This window comes from Anser anser, assembly GCF_964211835.1.
Source record: "Anser anser genome assembly, chromosome: 2".
NCBI classification, from domain to species: domain Eukaryota; kingdom Metazoa; phylum Chordata; class Aves; order Anseriformes; family Anatidae; genus Anser; species Anser anser.
This window is the reverse complement of record NC_139721.1, coordinates 69015920-69030872: the sequence shown is the minus strand read 5'-3', so window position 1 is coordinate 69030872 and position 14953 is coordinate 69015920. Positions and strand designations below refer to the sequence as shown.

The following is a 14953-nucleotide window of genomic DNA, read 5'->3' as shown; positions in this document are numbered from 1 at the left end:
ATAGGAAACGCAGTTGCTCATGATGTTGAAGGAGTGGCATGAAAGGAAGTTTAAGTCAAAAGTTAAATTAGTTAACTTTTTACCAAGGAGTAAAAATCCTCAGGTAATAAAATTGCAATGCAGGATTAAAATATAGTTAGGGCCACATGACTGGTCTCCATATAAGGATGGCAATAATGTGATGAAACGAGAGTGAAACATAATATTGAAGGCTGATGACAAATTTGTCTTCATGAGGACACTGAGGTACAGAAAGAAAAGATGCATCCTCATCTCCACAGTTCAAGCAGTTTAGACTTTGCTAGCTACTGTTGAGAAGTAGTAACTACTAGTTATGGAAATGGTTCTGGAATCTGGAATAAAATCCACTATACCAGAGTTCAGTTTTGAAGAACCAACATAAGAATGGAAACACTTATTAAAAATAATAATTAAAAGGAGCATTGAAATGATTAAAAATCCATGTAGATGCAGAAGTTAAAGATACCACGTTGAAAACAGTTATCAGAAAAAGACAACAAAAATGACCAAAAAATCTTAAGTGGATGTTAAGAGAATCAAAACTGTTTCAACAAAAGCAACCTGTAACTAAATAAGGATAAGAATATGAACTCTTCACTCAGAGAACCACTAAGTAAGCAAGCATGAATTCCCCACTGGGCAAGAAGAGCTAGCTAACACATGGATAAAACCAACTTGTTTTGCTGATGACGACTGTAAATTGTTGCTGAATACACTTATGGAAACTGGTCACTTTGTGGTGAGATGGAAATAGAAATTAGGTATTAAAAAAAAGTAATGAAACATTTGTAGAAATAAATGGCAACTATACATACACAACAGTGGTCTCAAAGTTACCCACTAACACTCCAGAAAGAAAAACGAGTCAAACACATTGTAATGCATTTTATTTTTAAAAAAAAAAAAAAAAAAAAGAATCAGATGCTGAAAACTCAGAAAAAAGTTGAAAAACACAGGAAGTAAGAATAAAGCTGAAAATGAGTTCTAGTGAGTTGTTATTTCTAAATCTTAAATAAAAATGTACTTCAGAAACCATCCAATCACAATCAGAAAGTGTTGAGAAGAGCAAAGCATATCCAAAGTACAAGGAGTATTTCTCTTGAAAAACTTTGGGGGTAGGGGCAAAGGTTAGGATAAAATACTTATGAAAAGGAATAATTATCAGTACTCCCAAAACACTAGGAGGATTTGTGGAACTAATAACACCTTAAAACTCCACTGATCAGTCACATGTTGTGCCTCACAATTCACTACAACTCATTATCGTGGGCGTAGTAACGCACCACATGGACCTTGATCCTTGGTAACTGTTCTATTCCCCTTTTTAATTATGTTACACAGAAGTACTTATTAAAAGGTTCATCTATCTTAAAAATACAGATGAAATAGCAGCTGGTCTACAAGGCACTATAAGAAGTCAGCTCCTTCAGCCACACAGTATTAGCCAGTATCCCAGTCTAGGATTCTCCACTCCAGAGATTACAGCACTGTGCTTCAATGTTTTAAAGTGTTACAGATTCAAACAATTATTTGCAGCATAGTGGAAGAACCTCAGACAAACAACACGTGAAGCAATTATCTTCTGAAGTGTCCTCTGTATTGCTTATCACAACTGTACAGCATAATTAAGGAAGAACAATCCAGAACAGCAAGAAAGCTGCTGTTGTATGAAAGCTGCCAGCAAGCCCTGAACCAGCAATCTAGACCACAGAGAACCATGTGGAAGAAAACGGGCAGGTATTTCAATTCATCTCTCCAAGCAGGATTCTAGTATTCGGGGTTTCATCACCACCACAGATAACACGCTGGTACTGCTGATGACAAGCACTGCAGGACACGATAAATGTCTCCTATGATTAAACAGCATTGCTGCAGGCTTCAGAAGAATGGATAGGCCACACAAACATCTGGTAAATAACTTCAAACACTGGAAATTCAAGTCAAAGTTCTCTATATTTATCAAATCTGATTTTGGTTCCAAAGCGAAAGGGCTACAGGTACCCTGGAGTAGCAGGAACCTTGACTGACCTTTGAACAAATCCATCAGCTTACACAACGTCCTTCAGAACACTATTTCCCTTAAAAAAAAAAAAAAAAAAGGGCAAGAACCAAGCACAAAGGTACAAAAAATAATAATAAAAGATAAATGCTAGCCGCAAAGAGGAAGGTCTCTGCAAAGGAAGCCAAAGGTTTTGATGGATTTTCTATAAAAAAGAAGAGGATAAAATGAAGCTAAGTTAGAAGAATTAAGCAAGAGGAAAGTGGATGGGGAAACTGCATGGTGCAACTCTCACTGTAGATATTCTGTTGTTTTCATGAACTGATGTTCCCCTAAATTTTCCGGCCTGCCTCCTCTTCTGAGGTTGACAGGATCTCAACCTTTAGCCAACGCTTGCTGGAGTTCTCCGAACTGTAAGAATCTCTTACCTCCTGAGGAACCTGCATGCTAAGCTCAGCTTTCCCAAAATCCTCACCCTTGCCTGCCTTCTTTTTCTTCAAAGAGGTTGAAGTCCACTTAAATCTCAAGCAACCCATCAACCCCTTCCCGAGTAAATTCAGGAAGAAAGAGAGCAGTGTGCTACAGACCTCCAAGCACAGCTGAGAAGGGAACCATATCACAGGAGATAAGACAAATACTGCTTAAAAGAAGAAAAAGAAAAAGAAAAAAAAGACAGTCACAATGAATCACTGAACAACTGATGTTCAGGAAAAAGAAAGCTTAGAAGTATTCATAGCATTTCATGTTGGCTTTGCAGCTGTGTTTTAGATTCAAGTCCCAGACTAGCAAATGACTAACATACAAGCAAGCAAAAACTTCAACCAAATCCATGGGACCTCTTGCATACTTGTAGTTAGGCACATTTAGATAGTGTCTTGGAAATGGGAACTTACTACAGGCAGGAACAGAAAGTAAGTGTAGCTAAATCAGCTACATGACATAAAATAAAAAGTGACACGATACACGTCCATTATTTAATTTGACTGTACAACATTCCCACTTTACAGTGGTAGAAAACAAGGGGTACAATCTCCCATTAAATTGTTATTTTAATAGAGGAGCATGCTTCAGTCTCAGAAATTTTGAAGTTATTTGAAATGCACCTTAGTAAGCTCTCCTTAAAAAAGGATTTCAAAACTCACTGATAGTTTAATATTCATAAATGCATATGAAACAAACTTATACTTACAAATGTCTGAACTGAATTGGTAATCAAGTTGAGTCACATGCTATTTAACTGGACACACTATTCACACACATTTGTATTCCCCTGTAAATTAGCACCATCAAACAACACAGGGTGTGTCATGAAGGTAAAGATTACCACAACAGGGTTTTCTTTTATTTTAGAACAGTAGTACTAGACCCAAACATCCCTTCAACGAGCAACCGAGATAACGAGCATCCTAACAGCACAGCAGCCATCACCACCAAGTATCTGCTTGCAAAACTCAAAAGAAGCCTGTGAAGGTTAACCACAGAACTGCCATATGTAAAGATTATAGTTAAATATAGTTAAATACAAGAGCAGAAATATCAAACATCAGGCTTCATTCATGCATAGTGAAAGACATCAATTTCAACCCTCCCCCTAGTGACAACTGCTCCACCTTTTTTAAATAAGCATAAAGTTATCAAAGAGCTGTGAGCTCTCCCTCTGCATACAATGGAAGTTAAAGGAAACAGCAGCCTGAAAAACACCAAGAAGCTGCATTAACAGGAAACAGCTCAGGTAAAACCACCCATGGCAACTGTGGAAAATTGATTTTTAACAAGCAGATACCTCCTACCAAAAACCTTAAACTCTCCTTAAAAAGTATCACTAGATATTAAAATACGCTAGTACGCTTCCACAACCTTTACTGATCTTCTGTCATTCTGCTTTCATAAAACTAACTGCATCATTAGCTATTAAAAGCACTGAAAAGGGAGCTCTCATAAAACCAAAGGGAAACAGGAATTACTTTGGCATTTGGGGTACACTACCCGTGACATAACTCATTTTGAAAATCAATCACAAGTTCAGGATGAACAAAAGTATTTGCACTCTTCAGTGTACCTTCTCATCTTCTTGCTTTAGCACAACCACATTGCCAATGCTGCACTTAGCATCCTTGACTGTTTCAGTGTTTCAGTGCCCTACTGTGTTCCAAAGACACAGGAGTACGTATGCATTCTCTTTTGCAACAAAACTAGGACACTAGCCTACCATGGAAAACATGTTCTGGTTTCAACTGTTCTTATTAATCTTGAATATGGTTAAAGGTCCATTTAATAGAAGGATGAAAAACACAATGAACATAAAAGTGGATTGTTCACAGTCACTTGGGATTTTCAGAGAGACCCACAGCTTGCCACTCTACACTTTCTCCTTTGAAAACTGAATTTTAATTTTTCAGTTTCATGCCTTCCTATAATCATTTCTGTGGACATTGCTAATGTCAAAGTAATTATACAACTGTTCTATTATGCTTGCTCCACAATCTTTTTTTTTTAAATGCAAAAATAAAATATTTTTATTCTTCTAATATTACCCTTAGAACTTCTTTTTGCTAGCAGCAGGCAGATGACAAGGATGTAAATTATTGAAAGCAGAGTCACCTTAACACATTGCAAACTGCCAGTTTTTACATATCTAACAAATCAGTATTTCCTGAGAAAACATTACCTAAGAACATTTGAGTTTCTTAATCATAGTAATCAATTTACCTTCCCCTTAACTGTTCTCTAGATGATCTCTTATTTCCCTGGAATGCCTTCCTGTAGTTACTGTAACAAACACTAAGCTTCATTTTGTTTCCAATGGCAATGAAAATGCACTTTTTTTTTTGTCAGCAGTACACATTCTACAAGCGCACAAATGTAAGAACACCATTGTTGTTGTTTATTTGTGTTTTTTTAACAGACACAATAAGTACACTTTTTCTACGTATAATATCTGAAGGTTGTCATTAGTAACTTTCCCGTCCTCTACAAATGCCACAAAACATCACCTGTAGCATTTTCGACATTCCACACCAGCAGATAAGGAAAGAAATCTTCCCTTAGTTTTCACTGCAGAACAGCAGAGAAGGTGGTTGGTCAAATACATTTATTAACAAAAGAAAGATCATTACTTACACTGTACTGCATACGATGCCAGAACAACAGCAGAATTAAGGGGGCATGACAACCTGGAAAGAGGGAAAATATTTTCATTTAGGCAAACAGTATAAACACTAACAATGTCTTTGCAATCAGTTCAGTTCATAAGTTCAGTACGTAAGGACTTGTTTATCTTCAAAGGGTGTCTGATTTTTTTCTTACACAGATTGATTGTCAAAGCAAAGTAAGATTGAACATTACAGGCTAGCTGGGTAACAGCTTCTTGTGCAAATAGATGTATCTAGTCCTAAAAGGACATATTCTTGCTAGATGCGTATTCTGGAAACAAAAGAAGGGATTTTTACGGGGCTCTAGACATTATTTTAATAGCTGCAGTCTGGTATATTTAAAACTAGACACAAACTCTAAAATAAGCCAAATGCCAGGCAAGCTCTGATATAATATCCAAAAGTCACTCCATAAACAACACCTACTGTGAAATCCTAAAGGCAATTTAGGATTGCTGATAAGCTGGACCTTCTCTTTTGTGCGTTTTTTTTTTTGTTGTTGTTGTTTTGTTTTTGTTTTTTTTTTTTTTAAATTTACAAGCACACAGGAATCACAGCCCAAAGAACCACTGGGTATATATGTTCACACTATATAGGAAAGATACCCCGTGACCATGAGAAACAGTAAGAAACAGTAATATGAACTGCCCTTTGCTACTCCCTTCCTGTTACTGCAGTAGACAGCAGGCCCCTCATGTTTACAATACTGTCTAGCACACCATGTTTTGCAGAAAGAGGGTGTCTCAAGCAGACGTTGTATGTGCAGAAACACCATCTCCTACAGCTCATTCACAACAGACTCCTAAACTGTTCTTAATAATTGAGCTATGCAAAAATTTGTAGTGTTTCCAAGCAACTGATTTTTTTAAAAGCAGTATTTCATGATGTACATTTTTATAGCAACAATAGATATCATCAGAAAAAGGCTTGTTTTATTGGTTTTGATTTTCAACAGAATTATGGAAAAGCTGAAGATTCTTATTACCTTCCTTCCACAATGTCTGTCTTCAGTTGTAAGAAGAATAAGTGCCTAGGAAATATTTTTGGGGAAAAGAAAAAGACTTAATTTTCATATTTAAAAGGTATGGTTTAAATGGTTCCAAGTATTAATTTTATTTTATTATGGGGGTAGGTTTCCTTGCAAATTATACAAACAGATTAATAAAGCTTAGCGGCATTTACAAATACGTCATCACACACCCACTCTCTTCTCACAACGGTTTTGAAAGATCTTTGACAGTCGTTACCACAACCCAAGGACCACAGTATTAATGTCATAATGAACACTGCAAAATACAAACAATTACAGAACCAGTCTCCCTTTCTCACAGGAGCAGCCAACTTGGATATAACTTCTTTAAAAAAATAAATCTGCGATAGTCTATCTTGGGACTATTTTTAATGATCAAGGGAGGATGAGACATTCCTCAAGCAGCATATGCTGACAAAAGCTCTTAAACAACCCTCCAAGAGCAGTTTAGTCTTTCTCATATTAGGGTGTTTGACAAAATTACTTGATGGCAGTATTGGAGTGCTGGGAGTGAAGAATCACCCAGAGCAGGCCTTTGAATAATTTTAGTTTAGAACCACAGAACAGCTTACGGCTTACATGATTAACAAATACCAAAACAGGTCAATAATTCATTTCTCTGTAAGAAAACCTTTTAAAATGCTGTACTATTTATATTCTCAAGGCACTGAAATTAGCTATTAAAATTTAGACAAACAATGAAAATGTTACTAAAATGCCAGATGAGTGGGAGCCTGTGAATTCTAAATTCTAAATCCTGTACACTGAACAAAACAAGTATTTCAAGTCTTTTGACACATTAATTGAAAATTACTTATAATTCATGTACCCCATCACTCCCAAAACTCAGATTAAAAAAGAAAATGTTGAAGGTCTGCTATAAACTGAACCATTATGTATCTTTGTATGTTACAAGTAATGGGTGAACTAGAAAACAAGAACTGTTATCTGCTCTTCCTGAAAGAAAATAAACAACGCCCTCTCACACCCTTGGAATTAAATCTACCAAGTGTGTTCAGAACTGACTCAGTGCTAATACAAAAAAAAAAAATTAACAGACTTCAGGCATGCAGACAGCTTAATCATTGAACTTCCCCATTTTTTAATCCTTGCATCTGGTTAATTAAGGGATCAGAAGAGTAGGAAAACAATATGCAGCAATAAAGAGTTCAAAAAGGAATCCAATGTGCAAATAAAACAACTGACATCTCTGTAACTGGCTTATACTTCTGCCTGTATTTTGGAATTGCGGGCTGCCTATAGCAGAAACCATTCATTACAATCATCACATGAAGCTGCTAATTCAAAACACATTTAATACAAAGAATTATACGAGGTTATATTACATAATATACTGTAGTTTTCCAGACAGTGGAGGTGGAAGGGAAGGCTTTACACATACTTAGTTTATAGAAGCAAACATCAAACAGAAGTTACCTGGTTTGTTCTTGCTGAAGTGTGTTAGGATCAGGTATAAAAAACCTTACGCGAAAACGAAGGGTGCAGGGAAAACCTCCTAAAATATTTCAGAAGACCAAATCAATTTTCTCTTTAAAAAAAAAAAAAAAAGATATACCCAAGGTTCTTACGTCTAGATTTATAGAAAAGTTATATGAATAACCACATAAAAATCTCCTGTGTTTTTCTTGTGGTTTACTTTGAGAGAAGTCTTTCCTGATTCCCCACACCAACTATGAAAAGAAAATATTCTTAAGTATTATGATGCTTTCGTTTAAAGTACTTAGTACATGCTACTTTACATAAAAAGCACTATTTAGCTATCTTTGCTGCTTTGCTCTAATAGCTATTAGAAAAGAAAAAAGCAGCAAATGTATATGAAGAGTCCCAACCAGGATAATTCTATCTTAATAACAGAAATATAAAATGCAGAAGTTCACCCTGTTAACTTCATGTGTTTTTATTTGAATTTCTACACAATCTCCAGAATACAGCAGAAAGAAGAGAGCTTAAAAACAGCTCAAGTTTTCCAGCACAAACTGGGACACTGTCCTACTACTCCACGTCCTCTGGGCTGCTGTCTGGGCATTATCATGCTGGCTGGCCTGTCCTTAAGCTCTCCTTCCTCTTGGTAAGCATTCTGTGCTACCTAAAACTTTATAAATGAAACATACTAAAGAAATGCATGCATTTGGAAGCACTTATTTTTTTTGTTGGTGGCGTGTTTTTTTCTTTGCATAAAATTAACTATTTATTTATTTATTATTTTTATTTTTTATTCTACTTGATACAATAAATTAGCTACACATCCCTCAACAAAATCCCTCTTTCTTATCTTTCATGTAGGGATGAATTTACTGGCACCAAACTGACTACTGCTTTCCTAGCCATGATGTCCAACAGTGCTCAGAAGTGAGGTGTAGACACTGACACAGCACAGTTAGTGATCTGTCATGACTTAACTCAGAGAGCAGTCAGAGATGCAGAAAGTTCTGCCGAAAAGACTGGCAGAGAGAAGACTTGCTCTAAAAGAAAATCTACCATCTCGATGCACTAATTAGCAGCAACTGTATTTATTCCATTCATAAGAACATAAAAAAGCTGAACTACACAGCTACAGTCGAGATATAAAAATAGATCTTACCTTTCAACTGTTTCCTAATAGGTTTGTTTGGTTCAAGCCACCGCTGTGAAATGAAAAACTATTAGATGGATTAAAAAATATTTACAAACAATTGGTGTTTATTTTTATATATATGTGTGTATGTATATATATGCACATATATATAGACACACATTTATTATTTACTATACTTACAGGTGAATCTACCGACGTTTCATTTTGCTGTAAACCAAAATATTCTTTCTCTGTCACACCCAGCTGGTTATAGGTCATATCCAACAAAATCTGACCAGTGTCTTGTTTCTGAAAACAAGAAAAGTTTAGAAGTGAAACTCTGCAACACTTACACACCGTAATATACGATTAATTTAAATAAGTTTTATTAAAAAAAATAAACTTTGCAACACTTACACACTGTAATATACAATTTAAATAATTTCTATAAGTTTTATTAAAAATTAAACTGTGACACTTATATACTGTAATATACAATTAATTTAAATATGTTTTATTAAAAAATAAACAATTTGTGAATAAAAATTCATTGGTTCAATGTTCCTCAGCAACGTAAGAACTTCAATTGATAAAAGTCTATTTTTTTAAGAGACTTTCTTTCCAGAATACGTTAGGTACCAGAAATCTCATAATATGAATTGACAAGAACTCAGGTCCTTGAGGTCGGTTCTGCGACTGCCTTTCATGCAGACCACCTCTGCTCAATCAGCCCTCAGGAGGAATACCCTTTCTCTGGGGCTGTACCCTGCAATCCTGGCTTACAGCCACACGGGGCTGCTGCGGGCCCTGATGTCACCACCAAAGCAGCTTTTTCTGTTTCCACATCAGCTTTAAGAAGGGCAAGTTTGTATATACCAGAATGGGGGGGGAAAAAAACTTAGGAGAAAGCTGTATCCCAGCCATGAGATCCTGGACTTCATTAGCCTGAATTCCCACTCGCCCTGCTACCGTTATGCCACCCCGGACACCCATCCCGCCGGGTATTCCCAGAAGAACTGGTGTAACCAGAGAATGCCACAGGACACCCGGATGCACAAGCACAGGATATTTCCCCTGAAATTAAATTAGCATACCTCCACACCACTGCAGTGTGGAATAGAGATTAACCAGCTTACGTCAAAGCACACCACTAATCAATGCTGTTAACACAAATAAACAAATAAACCGAACGAACAAAGCACAAAACCCCTGAACAAGGCTTCAGTTTTAAAGATGTTAACATGTAACACAGCTTGCCGTGCTGCAATGCATTTTCAGTGTAGTTCTTTATATACTAAGTTGCTGGACAGAACAAAATCCAGGAGTTTGTTCTATAATCTATAAAAGATTATAGATGTAAATTTTTTGAATCTTCTTTTTGAATTTTCTGAGTCTTACTCTTAAAATCAGAAATAAGCTGCACACATGCACAAAAATGACATCAGGGGAAAATTCTTCAGGCTGCGACACAAGCACTTTGTTTAAGAAACCAAAGGACTTGATGCTTATGCGTTCATACAAACTTACACACCACATCTTTGTGGATGGCCCCAGTCTTATTCACTGCGTAAGAGCGTTCACTTAAGCCAAGAACACAATATTTTATTCATTTCTCTTTGTTTAGACCTTGTTTATTATACAACACTCAAGCCCTGCTCACTCAGAAGACAGATTTACCTGCTTTTTGTTGGTTTGGGCCTTTTTTTTTTTCTTCTTCTTTTTTCTCCCCTTTTTACACAGGGCACCAAAGCACTGTAATAGAGTGCTTTAAATATGAACATATACCATACTCTCCCCTTATCTCGTAAAAACATTGTTCCTACTTAGAAGACTGGAAAGGACCACCAAAAATTCAATCACAAGACACACTTTAGTACCTTATTTTGGAGTACTGAATATTACCTTACACTTACTACTAGAGCAGAGCTCACTAGCTCCATTGGGATCTGAATGCTCACTATTTCTACACCAGACTCCAGAAAAAAGGTAAGGTATCAGGAAAACAACTACTGGCCTCCTATGAAAAGCTGTGCGTAATTTTCTGGAGCAAAGTCCCATAAGAAGAAACCAATGTAGGCAACACTTAGCTGTTGTATGTATGAAACCACCTTTTTCCCTCCATCAGTCTCCCATCTTGCTTAACTTCTGCAGCAAACACTGCAAGTCTTGCAATAACTGCAAGTCAAACCAAGTCAGTGACTTTGTGCTGCCATGAAACGCAGCTCTGTCCTCTCTCCCTTTTCCCAAGCTATACATTCCCGACTCCCCACTTTCTAACATCCCTTGGGACATTCAAATCACAGCAGCAATCAAAACATTTTTTTTTCTGGAATAGCATACATAGACTTAAACCCAGAGTAAAAATTGTGGCATCTCATTCCATATTCATTTCATCCATATTCATTTACCTGGGATTTTTTTTCCTTTTTTTTTTTCTCCCTTTTGCTTACAAGCAGAACATTAAAAACTATCGAGTGGCACCACATGACACCTGCACAACTCTGACTTCACATCTCTGGAGCACAGTTCTGACACTGAGCAAACTGAGAAATTGATGGTTATTCTGTGACCAAAAGCAGTCATTACTCGGGATGACACATACACTTGAAACAAAAGAGTTCGGGAATCTTGGGTTTTGTTACAAGCAGGGCAGGAGGAGACTACCGTGGGCAGACTCTACTGCTAATTTGCTCTGTAAACTCGAACACTTCTGATTCCCTTTCCTCACAACACCATTACCTCCTAGTTCCTTTCTCATTTTTAACACTTCTGGTTCGTCAACATGATTCAAATGCCTTCCTCTTCTCTATCCCCACCTGCACCACAGTGGTATACCTCTTTTCCTGTGCCACACATGAAATGCTAAGCACTCTTACTGCTTCCCTTTAAAAGCAAGTAAGCTCCCTGTTTCTCTATTCTGAATCCTAAACCCACCTGCTCAGCATTAACAGCAGCCAGAAGTAGTTTCCTCTACCTACCTAGCATTCCCTCCTCCTCCTCCTCTCCATTTTCTTTCACAAGCAATCGTCAACACCGCTTTTCTGTAGCTCCAATCCTAGCTCTCTGGTATCAAAAGCATAAATTTTCTTCCACAGTGCCTAGATGAAGCACCCACTCCCGAAATCTAAGCCAAGTACAAGAAGTCATTTCCAATTGTTAAAACCTTTTCCAGTTGTCAAAATTCCTGCATCTGAAGGTTTTTATTTTTCCTGAACAAAACCTGTATTTACACAGCTTTAGTTTTGTTTTAAGAAACAGATGAATTATTTTTCAGCCTATATACCTAAAATAAAGTTACCCACACAGCTCATGCTGCATTATCTTCAGTCTATTTTGCACATATACAATTTTCAGAACTAGGTGTAAAGTGAGGCAGGCTAAGTATGTCACATCACTGATTCTGAATTTTGACATCCATTCCAATAGACAGTCCAAAGCCACATAGTACTCAAACACTACAAAGTCTCAAGTGCTTTAAAAGATAAAATAATCTTACTCCTCTCCTCCATGGGCAGAGGACAAAACAACATGAACACCACTCAGCTGAACCGGGTGTTAGAACCAAGTTCTTAACCCTACGAATCATTACAGCAAGTAGTTCAGACATAAAGCTCTTCCCTTCCTACAAGGAGGTAAAAACTTATGCATGTTTCACACTTGAGTACTGTTGCAACAACACGAGATCCTGAGATGGTTTCTTGTTTCTGCTCTGAAAGAAGTTTCCATTTACTTAATCTTTCTGACATTCACCAATCCTTATTCTGGTGTTAAAAGTTTTGCATTAACCACCTCATAACTACACGTTTTTCAGTCCATTTAAATCTGTTTTGAAACATATTTCACCTCATGCTGGACAGGTCAAAATTAATATTTAAAGATTATACCTGTTACAGTCCGCCTGTGCCACAACATGAATTCCCTACATACAGCTGGAAATTATTAGCCTACTTCAAATCTTGTAGCTTACTAAAAATTCAAGAGAAAGAACCCCTTCATTATTTTTTAACTTTAAGTACTGCCTAGCAGCTTGTATGATCAAAGATTTGCTGTCCTAAGAACTGCATAAACATCATGTAAATGAAGACTTAGCTCTTTGGAGTGGAAGGGTAAATACGCAAATCATCCTTTTCAGTTTGTTACCTTCCACACAGTAACCTGTACAAAGCAACACCTTCAGAGGACAGTGCAACACACCTCCCTGTCTCCTCTGCAAGAGCTTTGCCCCACTTTCTGGCAATGACGATCTCACAATTAAGCACCTCCTTCGCTTTTGCAAATTCAATCTCACTACAGACACAATGCCCACTGTTCCTCAAGTGTTGTTTGAGGTCATCCTTTCTTGATTTAAGCCTTTAACACTCATCCACTACTAACAGCTTTTGGTCCCTATATGCCTAAGAGCTTGAACAAAGTGCTACACTTTTTTCCAATATCCACACTGATTTTACACACTGCTAGTTCATTTGCTCTTCTGCTAACAATGCCCCTTCCTCTTGCTGGAAATTATTTACTCACCTGATGCCTTTATTCAGAGCATGCAAGATTTTGTTTAGCTAAAATAAACAGAACAGCCTGTTCTTTTCTCAGGTCCCGACTTCTGCAGAGCATCCTAGTCGTCCCTTCCCTGCCTGCCCAAGCTGAAACTTGCCTTTTCTGTCTGCTCGTGGATCTGCACATGACTTTCCATGGCGGCTGGCCCCAATGCCAAGACTAACACTGCTAATACTTCCTCGACGTTGGCTCAAAGCTCCTGCCTGATGCGCAGGAACACTCACCTTTTTCACAGCCACAACAGAAGTATTTCTGTCTACAAACTACCAGTGTTCTCCTCCTCTATTGTTTACAACTGAAAACTAAGCTTGAACAAACAAAAAAATAAAACAGCCCACATTAAATACTTCTCAGGAAAGCTATTACTTTATACCACTGATTTTTCCGACTGCATTACTCATTTTTCATGGTAACCTGTCTGCTATATCATACTCCTATTTTCTTTCTGTTTGTTTGTTGGGTTGGTTTTTAAATAAGGCCTCAAACCTTACTTTTTTGGTTTACTGAAAAAAATTAATAGCAACATGTTAAAGAAATTACCAGTTGGTAACTCCACTGATAATGTCCTTACACAGCTTAACATTTCTCTTCTCAGCAGGAACTACTGGCACCTCCTTGAGCCAACTCCTTGCCCATCCCATAACACTGCTATATTTCCTACACTACAGCTCAGTATTTTCCTTTATAAAGGTCACACAAAATAAGTTATCTAAGCCCACAGAGCATTGACTCACTGCATTTTCTTTGTCTCAAAAATGATTTTGTTTGTTGAACACATATGATGCTTGTTGTGCCAGATCTAACTTTGGAAATATCTCCCCTGCACAAATACTTTCCTTCAGCATTTATTACGAAGTCAGGCACCCTGAAGGGATCAGACTAACAAGCCTGCAGTAGGTCAGATCACTTTCTTACTGTCCTCAAAGTCATCAAGTTTCATACTGTCTTATTGTTTTCCAGGCATAGAGTAGCCTGATCTGCTTCAACATAAAACTAAATATTTGTTGCTAGCCTGAAATTTCATACAGTAACTCTTTCCACATGCAGAGATGCAGATTACCACCAACCTCTCCTGTGTTATCAAACAATGTCCACCAGTAGGAAAACTTAGTGATGAAGATGCTACACGTCTGTATTGCTGCAGTTTAGTACGAGCAGTTTAAAATTTTAATTCACACCCACAACCAAATAGAACCTTTAAGTGAACCTCTGCTCATTATTTTAAACATATCAGTAGTAATTGTTGGTGATAATTTTAACAGTTGTGTTCCTTCTCAAAATATTAAAAAGAGGAACTTGATTGGGATGGTACAGAAAAAACACCAATCCTTACTGTTTGAATTTCAAGTCATATGACTTCTAGTTATTACGACCAAATCATTGTATTTCTAGAAGGAAACCCTACTTCTAGAAGGAAGCCAAGTAGCTTAATAGCAAAAATCACAGGCACTAAAAACATAAGCATCAACTGTGTTTCAGAAAGATAATACAATACAGAGATTATTTGACACTATGTTTTAACCTTTCCCAAAACTCAGTTTGCTGGAAATTGAGACGCATAGCTCCCAAGTAGTCATTCCTGGTAAATGAGTCAAAGTAGAGCAATAATGGAAAATTCCTGTATG

At 37.1% G+C, this 14953-nt stretch overlaps 1 protein-coding gene across 6 annotated transcripts in view; it reads right to left on the bottom strand.

Moving 5' to 3' along the window:
- The window catches only part of PTPN3 (protein tyrosine phosphatase non-receptor type 3), a 168947-nt gene that overhangs the window by 79426 nt on the left and 74568 nt on the right, over positions 1–14953 (bottom strand). For 3 of the 6 annotated variants that reach the window (XM_083825199.1, XM_083825201.1, XM_083825202.1), the window contains 5 exons: positions 8979–9086; positions 8805–8862; positions 7640–7718; positions 6158–6202; positions 5141–5193 (listed from right to left, as the gene is read on the bottom strand). In XM_083825199.1, coding sequence (XP_083681325.1) covers positions 5141–5193; positions 6158–6202; positions 7640–7718; positions 8805–8862; positions 8979–9086 — 343 coding nt within the window. The remainder of the gene's footprint in view (positions 1–5140; positions 5194–6157; positions 6203–7639; positions 7719–8804; positions 8863–8978; positions 9087–14953) is intronic. The other 3 variants (XM_083825200.1, XM_083825203.1, XM_083825204.1) reach the window with 1 other exon arrangement.